This window comes from Pelobates fuscus, chromosome 12 (genome assembly GCF_036172605.1).
Source record: "Pelobates fuscus isolate aPelFus1 chromosome 12, aPelFus1.pri, whole genome shotgun sequence".
NCBI lineage: Eukaryota > Metazoa > Chordata > Amphibia > Anura > Pelobatidae > Pelobates > Pelobates fuscus.
Window position 1 is genome coordinate 88988541 of NC_086328.1, and position 18773 is coordinate 89007313.

Consider the following 18773-nt stretch of genomic DNA (forward strand, 5'->3'; position numbering starts at 1 on the left):
TACTCCTGACCGTTGTGCACGTCTGATCTGCAACTGCAGGAAACGTTTGATTGAAGTTATTGCTGCGCCAAAGGAGGTTCAACCAGTTATTAAATCCAAGGGTTCACATACTTTTTTCCACCTGCACTGTGAATGTTTACATGGTGTGTTCAATAAAAACATGGCAACATTTCATTCTTTGTGTGTTATTAGTTTAAGCAGACTGTGATTGTCTATTGTTGTGACTTAGATGATGATCAGATAACATGTTATGACCAATTTGTGCAGAAATCCATATCATTCCAGAGGGTTCACATACTTTTTCTTGCAACTGTATCCCAATATTTGTAAATGTGTGACTATTTCTAAGGGTGAAATATTGTATATTCATGCATGTGATTTTCCAAGCAGGTGCTTGTATAGAGATTTCCCCCTTAAGAACATATAGTGTAACCATACACTGTATTTGTATAGTTTGAAATGTTTTGATTGATAACATGTATTTTCATTGGGTATCTACATACTTCCACCACTAACTTGCAACTATTAGTCCCTTTATAGACTAGGACTTTATAGACTTACTGTTCCTTTTCATTCCCACCCTAGTTCACTGTAGGATTTGTTCTTCCAGTATGGGGGATGTATCCATAAGTGCACAATGACCCTTGTTCCCCTCTTTATAAATAGCCTTTGATCACCTGCCAAAAATGTTTTTTCATAGTGTGACAGAAGCTCACGTGCCACTGAGTTTTGGAGAGGCTTGAAAGCCAGCCTCCTGCCCACAGACTATGGGTTTTCTCTCAAGACCTCCTAAAAGGGGCTATTGTCACTGTGGGGAGGTTTACGGGGGCCCTGCATGCTTGCTGTGCTTCCCAGACAGAATTGAGCACCCCTGGGGATCACCTGGACTCGTTTTACACATCAAGCCTCACTGGGTGATACAATTAAACATTCTGGAACTGTTCCTCCAGAGGTCCAGTCGATCTATTGCAGATATCGCTCATCCCCTGACCTCCAAATAGAGCGATATTTGGAGCGAAGGTCAGGGGAAAGGAAACATCAGAGTATGCCTGAGGCTTGAGAACGTTGCCCTCCCCAGAGGTGTCACGTCCTGCTCTGTTCTGTGGAGATGTCTGGCAATGGCTTCTGGTATCCAGTACTCTTGTTCCAATTCTTGTTTAGTTTTTCTTGTTTTTTTGGTTTTCTATTCTATGTCTGGTTTTCTTTATGCTGGGATTTCTGGGTTCATTCCTATAGTCCGTCCCTGGATTTCCCAGTCTCTTGGACTCATTTAAATGTTTGTTTTATGTTGCCACACCCGTTTGTTTTTCATCATTTCCTTTTTGTTTCAGTGTCCTGCAGGCAGCTGCTGAAGGCTTCTGCCCTTTCTTGCAGGTAAGTGCTATATATTGTCTTCTTTGGTTGTTTTAGCATACATTAGGCAGTGTAGGACCTGCCAGATATGGGGTGCATTGGCGTTGTTGGCAGGCTTATGCAATGTATGATCATATAGTGTGACTAAATCCCCATGATTTCCATATGTAGTACTTAGTTATTTCTCCTCTTGTTTTGCCTATGTTATCTTGTCTTGTTTTAGTTTGTATACCCAGTCCATGTACAGTCCTGTCCAGTCATGCCCATGTTATGTTCATGTTTTCCTCATGTCTTGTGTATATGTTCTGGGTTTAGCTTACTATCTTTCTCTGGTTCTGGGTTCTATTAGTTCTGTCTTGTTTTCATGTTTGGTGCCTATCTCTAGTCTTGCCTTGTTTCTAGTACTGGACACAATCTTGCTGCAGAGCCTCCCTATTCAGCTCCTGGGAGGTCTGCTTAATTTCCATGCTCCTAGTTCCTGGTATCCGCTGAAGCTGATTCAGGGTCTTGCTATGTGGCTGCACAAACGCTGGTGCTCAAACCCAGGGGGAGTGCGGTTACCCTGCACCAGACCCTGCTAATCCACCTCCACACTGTGACTCCTACTCTGAACATCAGGCATACTGGGTCCCGGTCCTGCACCGCCGCCTGGATTGTGTCTGGGTCCCGGGCACCGGACCGCCACCCGTGACAAGAGGTCCCAGAGGACCAGTCTCAACTGTGAAAAGCTCTTACTTCCAGCTCAAATTGCAGCCTAAAATGAGAAAGAGGGATTTGGCATTGGATGATATACACTGGACAGTGGTGCTACTTGGACGTATGTAAATGTCATTCTATTTCGTATTAATGCATCACATGTGCTGGAGAACTGTGGTTCGTTTTTTTCAAAGGGATCAAGAGCTGCCAGTCGGAAAATCACACCTGGATAATTCATAAAGGCTTTGAGATTCACAACTCTTCTAGGATTTTGAAATTGTCTTATGCTAGTTTTGTTCCTGTGACAATCTCCCCTTTTCAAGTCAGTTTGCCACAAGTTCCTGGAGGAGCCTGCTTGCCAGCCTCATGCCCACAGACTATGAACCTTGTATAATTTGAGATAAAAGTCTCCTTTCGTGTATTTGGACTATTTGGTTTGGAAACCGAATAGCCGCACGAACCGGAGACCACCCTGGAGCTTGTTAAGCCTAATTGCTACAGAGTAACAATTTCCACCTCAGTGTTCTAAGTGTTCGTCTGGGTGGCTGCAATTCCTATGGATGACCACGAGGTGGCGGCCCTCTTGTTCCCATTAACACAGGCAGCGGTGTTTGGACATGAATCTCATGGAACTAAAATTGGACACATAAACTCCTGAACACCGCTGGATTTCCATCATAGCCTGCGTTTGGTTTTACACAAGTTAGAAGGGCACTGTTGGTGCAATCATTCGTCTGAACAAGAGGAACAAGCTCCAGGGTAAGACCATTGACTATGTTAGGTAGTTTGTTCGTTTTTAAACTGCCGAACTAGACTGACCGCTAGACCTGATTCTATGGAACTGTTTTGGGCATGGTACCATGCGTGCGGTTGGTCAAGCAAATGACTTCCAGCAAATTCCTGAACCCCTGAACTGATCTGGGTGATTTTTTGATATGTTGGTCACCCAGATTAGGGCTATCAGGGGTACTTTTGGGTTGTTTTGAAAAAAGTATATTTTTTCTGTGCTTGGAGATAATTGTATTAGATTAGTACAGTTCCTGATCCAATTATCTCCCAGGCACAGAGGAGGGATTATCTGATTATGTATTGTAGTGTCCTGGATCTGAGAGTCAATGTAATTGTGTATTTGTTTCTACTGTGGTTTACTCTCAGGTCCACGGGGAGTGCCCCTTGCATGGGGACATGCATATAAGGTCAGTTGTGGCTGACATTAAAGTATTCCAGCTTGTAATTCCAGAACTATATGTCGTCTGGTTACTGGGAGGGGAAAGGGCTACTCTTTAATCACTTTTCCAGTGTGGAGGATTCAACAGGGAAAGTCCTTGTAAGGACTAGAGGTCCCAGAACTGAGTGTCGTCCAGTGCTTTGGGGTGTCTAGAGCGAATTCCCCATTTGGCTACAGGAGAGAGCGGTTCCAGGGTCCCAGTCAAGCCATGGCGACTGTGGGTAGAAGTGCTGCGGTTTGTCCATTGTTCCAGCTAGGAAGTGGTCCTTGGTGGAGGTACCCAGCCAGGGTACAGGGAGGTCCGCTACAGTTCCGTTTGAAGTTAACCTTCCACTTTCCCAATTTCTCACAATACTACTGAAAACTATTTTGAGAAGAAAAGAGGTTTGTTAAGGACAATAAAATAACTTATTTGGTAGAAAAATACACTGGATTTAATACTGAGTGTCCATCATTGGCAGGGAGATGTGAGACAACAAGGTTTCACTGTAAAAACATGAATATGGCTGCCCTGGGGTAATGCGTTGCTGGGTGCTTTGCCACTCAGTCACCCTGGTTTTCATGTCTCTGAGTGAATGACCTTCTAATGCTCTGTTTTGTAGGCATTATTTTTCAGTAGACTAATTCTTCCATTGATTGGTGCATACCTTATCTGGAAAATTGTTGTGTAGGCATACAGGGAATTTGTAGTCAGACACTAACACTAATAACACTGATATGTATATCTAACTGGTGTGGCCATTCACACGCCTGGTTCAGTCTCTAAATATGGAAGAAAATAAGTTGGGTAAACTCTTCTCCATACCTTCCAGATATAGTCTCAAGTACACCAATTCTGCAGAGTTTTTAATCTCATGAAATTCAAAAATGAGAAATAACTGACACTTAAATTTACAGAGATATCAGAAATTAGATCAAAATAAGTACAACAAACAGTCCATATGTAAAATATATTTATTATATTTATAAGCTTCTCGAGTGTCTACTGTCGGTAGAGTCCTCTGAAAACATTTCTTGAGCAAACAACTTTTTCAGTACCCAGAAACCATTTCTCAAAGAATATCGATGATTGTAATAGGAACACAGTCAATGACATCACGGAATGCTTCAGGTCTGAGAACTCATTGAGTTCATTTTGGCTAACACAAATCACTTTAAACATTTATAAATAGTATTGTTATATATCAGCAACCTTGGAATCTCAAACAAAATTACTTTAACAGGTAAAATATTTACAAATGTACAGGCCAATAACATTAACAAAACCACTAAACTAAATGCCCCTACTAGACAATACTATTATTTTTTTTCTCCTTCATTATAAGGGGTTAAACAAACAATATGATAGTCCTAACACATTGTCTGTCATGAAGGGGTTAATATATGTTATTATTCAAGTACAAATATGTTAATGATAACGAATGAATGTCAAACTCATACACTTAATCAAAGCTTTCCTGTTTTTCAAAACCTAAAAATATATTTTCGAGAGATATATATATATATATAACAAATTCTCGATTTTCTAGATTCTAGATTTTCTTTTAAGAGATACAAGTGACTTAACGTTTGTAGAAAACAGCGTGCATCTCATTAAATTTCGTGGCACATTCTAACAATGCGCAATCTACATTCCCAGCTTGCCTGGCACTCTTTCAAATGTATATATCAAGATTTTGTACAGACCCCTGTTCTAGAGCCTACAGGCTTTAGGTTAAGATTCAGTGTGAAGACATTAAGTTATGGTTTATATATTTCAATAAGTATCACTGCTAAAACCATCAACTTATTTTTGCTTTTTGGAGACAGAGTGTCCAAAGTTCATACTGACTATCATCACATAATGGTTTTGGAAGGTGACATAACTAATTTGACTATTTATACAGCCAAAAATGTTGTGTATTTCTGTCTTGTGTCATAATTAAGATTAGGATTTTCAGATGGTGTCCTTAAAGCAGTTTTCAGGTTTCTGTGTGAGAGGTACAAATTCAAGCTTTAGTTCCACTTCTTGCTTCCAGTTACTCTTTTTCCTCCTTTAGTGAAAAAAAGAAAAGAAAAAAAAACGAATTATTAAATCTATATTTTTCTAACCATGTATTCACTGTTATGTAGAGTACAATTATTTATATCAACCAAGCGAGCACTGGAAAAACTGTACATGTGCTGCTCAGACTACTCACAGGAAATAGACGTGAGATCAAAAAAATGAAATGAATAAATACGTTAAAAAAAGAATATATATATATATATATATATTAAAATAAATAGAAAAGTCTATCAGGCCTCGTGTATGTTAATCTCTTACCGATTTATTAAACCTTTAAAAATGCAGCTAAATATTACTTATACAAAAGCTTTACAGCCACCGACATTTAGATCGCCGTCAATTTATTCATATATATTTAAAAATTGAAGAGAAAAAAAGAAAAATATGTTACTATTGAAACCAATGGAATGTCCCTTCAACACATAGCACTTCTAGATAGCACCAGTTTTGAATTGATATGTACACCTATAAGTCTCACCTGTCCTCCACCTCCTGGATTGTGTCACTTAGGGGTCTGTTACGAGTCTCGGGGAGCAGACATGTAGCCGCTATTCCAGATACAATGGGGGCAGCACCAAAGATGATCGCAGGCAGTATGGGTATGTATTCTCCAATCAGATGAATCACGGGGGCTACCACAGAACCCACTCTGGCATTCATATCTGAGAATCCCATGCCGGTCTGTCTGTAATGTACAAAGAATAAATGGAAAATAATTTAGATAGTAAGAGAAATATTAACCTCATTATACATTATCAGATTATTACCTGTCTACGTTGCTTCCAGAAAAAATACTTCAAGTTAAAATACATCTAATTATATATAATCACAAAATTTAGTCATCTTCTAACTGATACAACCCTGAAACTCTTCCAGTTATATTATTATTGCTATTTTATTATTATACCACGTGACATAGATAGTAAGGGAAATATCAACCTCATAATATTAACTCTATCATATTATTATCTCTCTTCATTGCTGTCAGAAGCAAATACATTTATTTAAAAATACTTTAAATTTAAATAAATCTAATTATATATAGTCACAAAATGTTTTTAAAAACCCTCAATTTATTTAAATATGTGTAGAGATGCGGTATAGTGCGCAAGTAAATCTTATATTTTTTTCCTTTGGTTTTTATTGTATGTATTGGGGCTGATGTGTACTATGGCCGTTGCTGCAGCCCAGGAGTAGTGGGAGTCTGAGCACAGGACATATTTTTGTGCATTTGCATTTGCTTTTGTATCACACAGCCATGTTACAATGCTGCCGCTCACCCCATGTGTTCCTTATTGAGGGTTAATAGGTATGCAGGGGTTTAGAAAAATACCCTTCTCTGTCTCATTAAAAATGTGTTTTACCTGAAGCTGAAGAAAACAAGGTGAATTGTTAGTGTAGGACCCACCTAAGAGGTTTGCCTTGAAGTGGCAGGTGGGCTTGCACCTAATGGCCATTGGAGTGTCACTGAAACTTCAATTTATTTAAATACGCATAGGGATATAAGGACTCCTAAGATAAGATATTATAAGAACTATTTTCTTTGTTTTTTATTGGTTGTTGTATTAATTAACTAAATATTGGTCTAGATATGTGGAGAAACTCTAATATGTTTAGGTCTTTACTAATCCTATAGTGTAACCTCTTATTGTGCTGGCTTGGATTGGTGTAGCTGCACTAACTCCCCAGAATTCTTAATCTACTGTCTAGCTTTCAGTTGTTATTATCAACTCTTCCTCTGAGATTTCTCTCATTTGATCCAATTCGGACCCAGATCAGACCCCTTTATGTTTAGAAGAGTTACATTGTTCACAATTCTTCTGTTTATGTGATGCTGACTGCAAGCACACTCAAATAAACCAAACCACATTACCAAAATCTTAACCTTATCATGGATCAGAAAATATTTTCTTACCTGATTTCCGTAGGGAAGAGCTCTCCAGAATAAAGGTATGCGCACATAAAGGCAGAAGCACAGCATCCCTTCCCCAGAGCAGCCAAAGCAGTTTTAAGAACTCGCATTTCTGCAATGTAACAGAATGCCAAATTACTGAGCAAACATTCAACCATTTACACAATCTCAATCCACTAATACAACATGGTCTTATTTTACACTGAGCTGGTCACTAAATAAGTCTGCAACATTCAATGAACTACCTATAGTTACGTTCAAAATGGATCTGTAAAACCTAAAACCTGGATAGTTTAAATGCTAGACTGCTAGATTGTTACACTGAGATTTGGAGTGTAAGCTCTTCAGGATAATGAGCAGCCAGTTCAGATATATACTGTATCCGTTGCTGCCTGGCTTATAAGCACTTCTTTAGAAAGCTTGGAATAAATTGAGAAAAGGAACAAATTGATTTCAAGCTACCCACCCACTGGAACGAAGATGTTGGCTATGATCATGGTCCCTGCAAGGATAAGGAACAGTCCTTGTGTCATCCGACGGCCGACAAAGGTCATTGTTAAAGCTGCCACAAGCTTTGCTGGTATATCAATGGCTCCAAAGCAGAACTGTACGAGGTAGATACTAATCCCAAATTTCTGCAAGTCCATAGCTAGACCATAGTATGCAAAACTGGTGGAGAACCTGCACAAAAGAAACCCAAATAAATATTTAATGTACAATACAAAAATGTATCCGGGGTATTAGATATGCATTAAAAAGTAATATAGCTATTTTCACTTATTTTATTCTAATTCTGGTACTTACCAAACCATCATCAGACAACCTGTGATACGTCTCATACCAGGGGTTCTTACAAGGTCCAACAGGCTGTGAGAAGATTTGCGATTAGATATTTCATTCTGCATCTCTGCGATCACCTCCTGCACAGAGAAAGTAACAGCACTATTAATACTATTAGTACTTATAATAGTCATTGGGACGTCTCAGTCTGTGCCCCTTTTCCATGTTTGTATATATAATACTGATGAGATCATAGGACACTGCTGGTGGGAGATTGGGATGTCTTTACCATCGAATATGAAAGTGTGTCCCACGTTTTCTTACCTCCTTACTCATTTTCAAGCCCTCAGCTTCCTTGCCATTTAATCTGGCCACCTTTCGCATGTTAGTTAGTGCCTGATCAGTGCGTCCGTTTAAAATGAGCCAACGTCCTGACTCTTGCAGCAACCTGTGAATGGCCAATGCAGACAATTAATGATGTGTTAATATCGCCATCACAAGCATTCGTATAATAACTATTATTATTAGAGACTGTACTTACTAGAATAATAGCATTAATGAGAAAGCACTAAGCATTGTTTCTTAAGCAGAAAAACTAAAGTGTAAATTGTTGGGAAGGTGACTTCAACATTTTTTTTTTTTTTTTTAGATATAGCTAACTATTTCAGTTCTACTATTTTGTCTTAAAATGTAAAAGTTCACTTAGAATTCACTCTGAATTCCCAATAATTTACATTTAAGTGACTAACCATTTTGGAACTTCATTGATTGATTGATGGACCATGTCTTTTAGAAAAAGGTAACTGAAGACAACTCATCACAGCTAGATGACTCGGAACTCTTTTTTAAATTTAGCTTCAATATAAAGAAATATAAAATATGGTTCTTAAGAGAGTGACTGCTGGTAAATTAGGCTGAAAACCGTAGGCTAGATTTGGGATAATACACATTAATGCATTCAACACATACATACATCGTTTGTTACATACAATCTTACATGATAATTTATTGTGTAATAGAACAGATATCATATACCTACCAAGAATATACAAAGAAGAAATAGAAGGGTGCTGTGACAGAGAACTGCAACCAGCGCCAGTCACGGATAGCGTATGCCAAGCCTGACAGTACCATTTGGCCAGAGGTAAAAACATAACCTATGAAGGTTCCTGCCAGGGTGCGTCCATTGACTGGCATCCATTCCAGCACTAGAAGAAAATATATATTGTGTCAACTATGTTCTTACAAAGCATGAGGGTGGGGGGTGCATACCACCCAACATTTCAAATGGACAAAGATGGGCACCTTCATTTTTCGGTATGGCTAAAGGGGTGGTCCAGGGTGGGGTTGTTCAGAGAAAAGGAAGGTGACTTACTATTAAAAATATTTACAACACATTTAGAACAAAAATTATGTGTCTTGTGTACAAGGGCTGATTTCTAAATACATTTATTGTAGTTTAAAACCATATGACTGTGAGTATTATAGCTTTGGGGCTCTGTTATACACTCTTAGAAAAAGAAGGACATTAGGATAGAATAGAGGGGTATAGGGATTTGGGCTAAAAATAGGGACTTTCCTTCCTAAATAGGGACACTTGGAAGGTGTGTGTATGGGTTATTCATATAACAGAAATGGTGATTTAGTGCAAGGTACATACTCAGACATAGTGTATTGAGCAGTACGCTGGAGAACGTCATGCCACTGATGAGTCTGAAGAACACATAACACGGGAAGCTGGGCAGAAAAGCAACAAGAGTCCCGGCTATCGACATCTGCATGTACGACCAGATGAGGACAGTTCTGCGACCAAATCTGCAGAGCAGAAAGAAGATTTTGAGTTTCTCCTTCAAACATAAAAATACCATTAAAAAAAATGTAAGAATATTTATTTATAGCAAGATGCTGTATTTTATTTTTTGACATTATTTGTATAATTATATTTTTTATTATTTTCTTATATATAAAAAAAAACGTCCAGATTTTCTACAACAGCCAGTATAGATTTTACTTTTGTATGTCACTTGAACATATTTCATTTTCCACTAACGTTAAATGTTAAATAGCCGCCCATTGCAAGGTTAGGTTGGCAAGTGATGGCTATCACTGGTGCTAAGGTGCAAAGCTTCCTCACTGGTACTAGGGCTGGAGTATGAAGTAAAGAGGCCATAAAGACAACTTTAAGGTTAAACTGTTTAAAAATTGTTTAACCTTCTAAGGTAAGATGATGCACAGGACCTCCAGACCCCACAACAGTTTAATTGAAAAGAAGTTGTTACAGGGCCTTAAATGTTCCTTTAAAGCTAAATGTAGTGGTTCTGGTGTCAATAGCCTGTCCCTTTTTCAATGTAAATGCAGCCTTTTCAGAACATAGGCAGTTTTTACAATGGTGCCTAGTAGCACCTCTAGTGGCAGTCACTCAGACAGCGACTAGAGGTTCTTCCTAGTCCATTGCAGCACTGGTGTTCAGCGTATCCATGCTCTGCATGGAGATGCTAAATGTTCCCCATAGAGATGCAGTTATTCAATACATCTCTAGGAGGAGATAATGTACAGTGTTTTGTCATGCATGCACAATAGCCTCCCAGTGTTTTCCTATAATAAATCATTGGATTGGCTCAAGATTGATGATTTCAGTCATGGAGGCAATGTGAGCAGCAGCGAGACTGATGCGGCATGAGAGAAAAGGTAAATAAAATCACCTTTTCAGCATGATCAGAGCAGGGACAGTCACTTAAAATGCCACATCAGGACTATACTGAATGGAATACATGTTTATATTCCTGACACTATAGAATTCCTTTGAAATCTATTATGAGGGAGAGATTTATGAGTGCTCCCTCAAGATGATTTTGTGGATTTGAGCGTTAGTATTTCCTTACCTATCTGCTATACCACCAAATACTGCACCACCAAGCAGAACCCCCACCATGTACACGGACTGGGCCATTTGTCTCATGGAACTCAGATCACATACCAGATCCCACTGTAAAAAAATAATAGTAAGAATTATTACTTTTGGGATGGTGCAAAGATACAGAAATTAAATAATTGTCAGAGAGGTTGGAAAAAGAACAAATAAACGATTTATAAATAAACTTTGAAGCAAAGGACACTTCACTAAAGCCTGGCACTTCAATGAAAGAATCAAAAGGCATGTCTATGGTTAGAATGCAAGAAAACTAGAGTGTAAAAGGATTCATAGATTGATGTCTCACCTCGGTAATAATGGATGATCTGACAACTGATGTGTCATAGACCCATCCATCTAGGCAACTTTCTGTTTCAGCATCTGAAATATTGGCCAGGGTGACATTGGGGTTGAACATCATCCACTGGGGCTCTGAGAATCTCCGACACCTCTCTGGCAGGCCCTTCTGATTAAGTGGAATTGTCACCCTCATCAGGTCTTCATACGAGATGTTTCCACTGATATTGAGTCCAGGTTTCTGTTTACAATGATGAGCAGGGAAAGCGGCAGTGAAGTTTTGTAAAAAGTTATGGCAGGCCACCATGCAGACTGGAAATGCCAGTAGTATACTGTGGAGTATCTGGAAAGTGCCAACCCCACCAATGCGGTCAAGAAGGTCTGCAAATGTCATGGTGTCAACTGACAAAAAACTCTGGAATAAAGAAACATGAATTAATTAATTCGAAGCTCACTTCAAGCAAGTTTGAATTAGTTACCTTAATTTAACGTGTCCTGCAATGTCAACTGGAACTCTCTTCTGAGGAATACTATGCATTCCTTCATATACATTCATATACATCGATAAAAAAGTACATTGTTTGGGATTCCTCACCAATCAAATATCACAGTCTATATTGATCCTGATGATCCTAATGATATTAGATTATGTCCTTGAGTTATTACCTGGTCAGTTGCTTTATGTTCTGTTTCAAGGAATGGAAGCTGTAATTTTTTTTGAAGTCTGCTTTATTCCCCGGACTGGTTTCTCTTAGCTGTGTTTTGCCACTTGAGGTTTTTCAAACCTATAAAGGCTCCAGAGTTTTGGTGTCCCTATATACACTTTGCAACTTAGAATACCGAAGCTCCTTCCAGGCCAACAAGTTAATATGGTACCTCGCATCTCACACCCTTACCAAGAATATTGAATCTGCATGTATTAATTACTGTACTTTGGCACTTGGCATTCAAGTGCACCCTTTACTTCCTTCGCTGAATCAATTATACTTAACCAATCCATGCAAAACCAGTATCCCACACAATTTAATTTATGCCATCGACTACATGATAGTTTGAAAAGAAGTCTTCTCTTGCCATGAATCTGAAGCATATTTGTTCATTAATCCCCATTATCCTGACACTGGCTTAGTTAAATTGAAAGTTTAAAGCTTTAAACTCATCAGTGAGTTGATTTGTTACTTTCTTGAGAGTATGACTCTGTGCCAACTTGTCTTGCCAATTACCGAGAGTCAACTCATACCAGTGCCAAGAGTAGTCAAGCATTCACCTCAAAACTCAATAGTTACTAATTATAGTAGTGCAATATTTAAACTGTAGAATTTGAATGGTTATGTAAAAAGTGGGTACATTTAATATACTGTAATATCATACATGTGTGAAAAAAATATAATAGAGAGCATGGCGGAGGGACGGACAGACAGATGTGCACATGAACAGTTTTATTTAACTTAAATCAAACCATCTATAAAACAGGTGTAATGCAAGTTTGATAGATAAAAATAGCTAGATAGATAGATAGATAGAGAGATAGATAGATAGATAACAGACAGACAGACAGATAGAGAGATAGGTAGATAGATAGATAGATAGATAGATAGACAGAGAGCGATAGAGATAGATATAGTTAGAGAAATATATAGTCAGGGAGGGAGATAGAGAGAAGGCAACCATTCCCATTGATTCACTATTGATTACTTTGTAAATTCTCAAGCACAACAAAATGGCGATAAGATTTCTCCCTAGAGTTGGGGCGGAGCGATGACGTGACGTGCACGTGGTGACGTCGCGCGGATGAGTGGAGCAGAGGAGGAGGAAGCGGTAATGGAACCTGCTGATCCTCGAGCCCATGCTTTATCCTCGGCTACCGGAGAATACTAAGCGTTGTCGGCGGCTAGTGTCGTTGGCGAGACTGATGGTAGAGAGGAAAGAAGTGAGAAGGAGCAATAAGGAGGCACAAGGAGGGAGCTAGGAGGGAGCTATACGGCTATACGGCTATACGGCGCAATCCGGTGGAGGTTATTGAAGGACGAGACGGAAAAGACGAAGGGGAACGCTGGAACGCTGCAACGCTGTAACACTGAAATACGGAAAGGTTATTGGGTGGCTTCCTCTCTCTCTCAGCTCCTAGTTTCCACCGTAGAAGGTACAGCCAGGTACTGCAGAATCTCAATACGCTCAGTATGTTATATGCTGTATACCAATTATATAAGTGCAGTATGACAAGACCCGGCAAATGAATGTACAACTCAGTATTGACTCAGTATTGAATATTAACTCAATTTTGTTTTTCTCTGACTTCTCTACGAGCTCGGTTTGTTGTACTGTGAACTATGTGAACTATGAACTGTGAAGCTGGATGTTGGAAAACGAGTGACCAAGTGAGGATATGGAAGCGGCAAAAGCTTGAGAAGCCCGGAAAGCTTGCTAAAGCTTCTTAAAAGCTCCTTAATGCTCACTTAAAACTAATTAAAGCATCATAGCTCCCCAAAAGCTCCTTTAAGTTAAAGCTCCTTTAAGTTCACAAAAGCTCCTATAAGTTCACTTAAAACTTACTAAAGTTTCCTAGAGTCTTCCTAAAGTCTCATAAAGGATTTAAAGAAACTCGAAGTATTAACTGCACTAAATTCACTAAAGAAGTTTATATTTTTTTTTTGTGGGTTTGTTCTTTTTTTCGGGACGCACAATAGTATCAAATTTCCCTTATGAACTGGGTTTGCTTATGGTGAACCCCGAAACGCGAATTGGAAATTGGAAATTGGGTGCTGAAAAGCGAGTATCCAAGTAAGAATAGGGAAGCTTATTAGCTTGAATAGCTTGAATATTCTGAGAAGCCTGAAGAGCCTGAAGAGCTCACTAAAGCTTCTTAACCTCTTAACTCTTTCATTAGAGCGAGACGGTTAATTATAATAAATACAGTTGGATTTCTACCTTCTCAACACGCCCTACTTTAAAAGCGATCGCTAAATTCAGGTACTTTCTGTATTTATAATTACTTTTAACTCGCCAGATAAAATAGAAACATGGCGGCAAAAAAAGGCGAGAATAAAATAAATACTAGGAAGGACAAAGATAAAAAAGCTGAGTCTAAATCTGAATCTAAAGCTGAATTAAAATCTGATAAACGCATGTCCAATTTTCTTTTTGCTCAAGAGAAAGAAAGGAGATTGAGCCAAGTGGGCTCTACTAAGCCTTCAGAAGAAGACGTGGCGAACTCTAGCCTTGCGGATGTAAGCGGACCAAATTCAAACTGCAATTCTCCTCCAACCGACCTGCTTAATATCGATAGAGACACTCTCAATAATTGCTTTGATTCTCAAATGGAAAAGATAAAAGGCGAGATGCAACTTATTACTACAACGTTCAAAGAAGAAATAAAGAAAGTAAACATAAAGATTATCTCTATTGAAGAGAAATTGGAATGTTCGATGCTCAGAAATAATATGATGGCAGATAAGATTAACTCCTTGGAGCAGAAAATAAACCTTATGGAAACAAAGCTGGTGGATTGGGAAGATAGGTCGCGGAGGAGAAATATTAGGATTAGAGGAATCCCGGAGAATATTTCCAACCAAATGCTAACCACATATCTGACTGAGCTCTTAAGTTTTCTAGATATCCAGTTGCAGAATATACCAATTATTTTTGAGAATGTACACAGACTGCCAAAACCAAGAAGTCTACCAGCACATATTCCAAGAGAAATTATAGCAAGCTTCCATTCTCTCTCTTTGAAGACTAAATTTAACCTAGCCCTAAGGACGAAACCTCTAAAGGACTCAAAATTTGAAGATCTAAAATGCTTTAACAATCTATCTTTGGCTACCAGAACTGCAAGGAAGACATTTTTAACTTGCACAGGAAAGCTTAGAGAACACAATATAGGTTATACGTGGCTATTCCCAATCGGACTAAAGTTTTTTTACAAAGACAATCTAGAAGTCTTTAAAGAGGTGGATAAGTTGCATCAATGGATACTAGTAAATAACCTGATCTGAATTTTAGATTAAGGATGTAATGGATTGAGAATGGTTTTTTTGGGTGTCTTCCTTTTCGTATGTTTCTGTTTTTTTTTTTTTTTTTTTAACTTACTTACTAAAGTAGGAGAGTGATTTTCCTCCGAAGTATGGCTAGATAAACACTAGACAGTTCCAATTTAATATATTTAGGGTTACACGAATTTTCATGGCACAAACGTAAGGGCAAATGTAAGATTAGGACCCTTTTGGAAATATGGTTAGATAATTAAGATAATTAAGTAGATAATTAAAGTACACCTTAATGGTATATATAACATAATAAAAGTATATTTAAAGTAAGTTACACGTTGGAGAAACATAAAATGAGACTGACACAAGGAAATCTATAACCTAGATTTTCAACTTAGAATAGTGATTATACATGATTCCATATCACGGGTTAATTAATAAGGTAAATTAATATGAGATAATAATGGAAATTTCACGTTACTGTATACATTGGGATTAAATATACTTTTCACATATAGCACTAAGTTTAATTGAATCAACTGGGACAGGCACTGCTAGTAAAGTTACTAAGTTTCTTAAGAAGTGGTAATGGATAATTAATAAGGGAAGATGGCGGTTAATTCCAGCACATTTCGGTTCTAATAAGGATAAGACTGGATAGTTTTTTTTTTTGTTTTTTTTTTCTCTCTCGCCTCTGGGAACCTTCTTCGGTAACTGAGGGGATATTTCCATAGGTTGTTTACTGCCAGATTCTAGAGTTTTTATAAATGAGGCTTTTGGATTGATAACTAAGTATATTCTTCCCTCTGCTTCCCTCCAACCGCTAATGCGGTTGAGTTTGATTGATCTACACCTTGGATAGGTTACGGTCAATACTGGGTGTAGGGATGGCTCCCATGGGAGGTAGGGTAGGGAGTCAATGGGGATTTAATGTATTATGTACGTGTTTGTTGGTTTGTTATGTTTTGGTCATATTTGGTCTTTTTCATCATGTTGGTTCCACGGGAGATAGTTCAACTTCAAAGTGGTTTAACAATGATAAAAATAGCAACTTTGAACCTTAGGGGTTTAAATTCACCACAAAAGCGTAATATCCTCTTTAGATTTTTGAAAGATGAATCCATTTCTATTTGCGGGCTGCAAGAAACACATTGGGAGCGGAGAGGAAAATCACGTCTAAATCTTAAGGATTATCCCTTTATTTTTTCATCTTCCTTATACGATAAAAAAAAGAGGAGTTGCTACCCTTATTTCCTCTAGGCTAGCCTTTAAATTTATTCACCAAATACAGGACCCAGAAGGCAGATATCATATATTAATCTGTGAAATAAACAATAAGATTTATACGATTGCTAATCTTTATGCACCAAATTCAGCTCCAATAAAGTTCATCCGGAAATTAATGGATATAGTAGACAGAAATAGGCAGGGTATGGTAATATACCTGGGGGATTTTAACTGTATTCTTAACCCAGAATTAGATAGGAGAAGCTTAATTAGCAATCAGCATAATAAACAGCTAAAAACTTCAGCTAAATCCTTTAGTAACTTGTTAAAAAATAGGGGCCTTCTGGATCTCTGGCGTATTCTTCATCCTATGGATTTTACGTGTTTCTCATGTGCTCATTGGGTCTACTCCAGAATTGACTTAATAATTTCAGATCCAAGCATCTCAAAAATGCTCAAAAAAGTCTTTATTAAAAACATTTCATGGTCAGATCATAATGTGGTAATAATGATTTTAGACGATGGCTTGAAGGATAATAGATCTAATTGGAGATTGCTTGCTAAGTATTCCAGATTATTTAAGGCAAATTAAATCAACTACGGATTTATTTTTTGAAGAAAATACTAAAGATGATCTATCATTACCTATTATATGGTGCGCTTATAAATGTACAATTCGAGGACACTTCATTAAGTTGGGATCTCAGGAAAAAAAAAAGAAGTCAAACAATCTTGCGCACCTCTATATACAATTAGATCAATTAGAATATATAAAGAAGAACAATCCCTCTATAGATACTATTAATAAACTCTCGACTATTATGGATAACATTAATGACTTATTGATTCAGAAAGCAAATTTTTCATTAGAAAAATTACGAAGATCATGGTACTATAGGGGTAATAGAGCGGATAAATTACTTTCGAATAGGTTAAAGAAGGATTCTATCAAGATGAGGGTAACTAAGATAATCCAAGAAGATAAGGTTCTCTTAGATCCAGCAAAAATAGGTCAAGCTTTCCAATCATTCTATACTAAATTATACAACCTCCCGGACAGACAATCTCCAGTTAATCTTTTAGAATATCTAGAGAATTTAAATCTGCCAAAAATATCGAATTGCCAACTGCAAAAACTGAATGAACCTATAAATTTAGAAGAGGTCAACCAAGCCATAGATAGATTGAAAAGTTCTAAGTCTCCAGGCCCGGATGGCTTCACTAATAAATTTTATAAATCTATGAAGGGAAATTTGGCAAATATTCTAAGGGACATTTTCAATGAGTTTATGATAAATGGTAAGATCCCGCCGGAGATGCTAAGGGCTAATATAATTCCTATTCTTAAACATCAAAAACCTTCAGAGTTAATAAATAACTACAGACCTATCTCCCTATTGAATGAAGATCTAAAACTTTATTCTTCAATAATGGCAAGTAGACTAAACGGGATTATGATGGATATAATCCATAGGGACCAAGTGGGTTTTATTTCTAAACGTTCTTCGGTATATAATGTTAGACGTCTGATAGATGTAGTGGATTGGGCCCAGTCGAGGAAATGTTCCCTCCTGATCCTGTCTTTAGACGCCGAGAAAGCGTTTGACAGGGTCAGGTGGGATTTCCTCGACGCGGTCCTACAATCCTTTGGCCTCTTAGGGAATATAAGAAAAGCAATAATGGCCTTATACTCAACTCCCTCTGCAAAAGTTATGGGAGCTGGATTTAGCTCAGACTTTTTCTTGTTGAAAAACGGGACAAGACAGGGCTGTCCGCTTTCACCTCTTCTCTATCTAATGACAATAGAATCCCTAGCAGTAGCAATAAGGAAAAATGATGCAATAAAGGGCCTTAATTTTAAAAAAGACTGCATCAAACTAACAATGTATGCTGACGATATCGTATTAACCCTAGCAGATCCTCTAAACTCTTCTATAGCTTTCTTTAATGCCTTAGATGAATACTCAGGTTATAAACTTAATGTTAATAAGTCGACTGCGCTATTAATGAATACTCCTCAGGATTTGAGGGCTACGCTTAGGCAGAGATTCAAATTTAATTGGGCAGAGCTATCCTTCAACTATTTGGGAATTGAAATTCCAATTGATGTTAATATAATTATGGAATTAAACTTTTTACCTCTCCTTAGATTTACTGCAAGGAAATTGAAAAAATTGAAGAATTTAGAGATCTCATGGTGGGGCCGTATCAATGTAATCAAATCTTATATCATCCCAAAATGGGTTTATCTATTTAGAATGGTGGCTTTACCGTGCCCAGATAGTTGGTTAACCTTAGCTCAATCCCTTTTGAATAAATTTATTTGGTTACATAAG

The 18773-nt window shown here is 37.9% G+C and overlaps 1 protein-coding gene across 1 annotated transcript in view; it reads right to left on the reverse strand.

Annotated features, from left to right (window-relative positions):
• Positions 1-5213: 5213 nt before the first annotated feature.
• The window catches only part of LOC134578509 (solute carrier family 22 member 20-like), a 33674-nt gene continuing 20114 nt past the window's right edge, over positions 5214-18773 (reverse strand). The window contains exons 8-10 of the mRNA XM_063437496.1: positions 7240-7348; positions 5803-6009; positions 5214-5310 (exon numbers count right to left, since the gene is read on the reverse strand). Coding sequence (XP_063293566.1) covers positions 5214-5310; positions 5803-6009; positions 7240-7348 — 413 coding nt within the window. The remainder of the gene's footprint in view (positions 5311-5802; positions 6010-7239; positions 7349-18773) is intronic.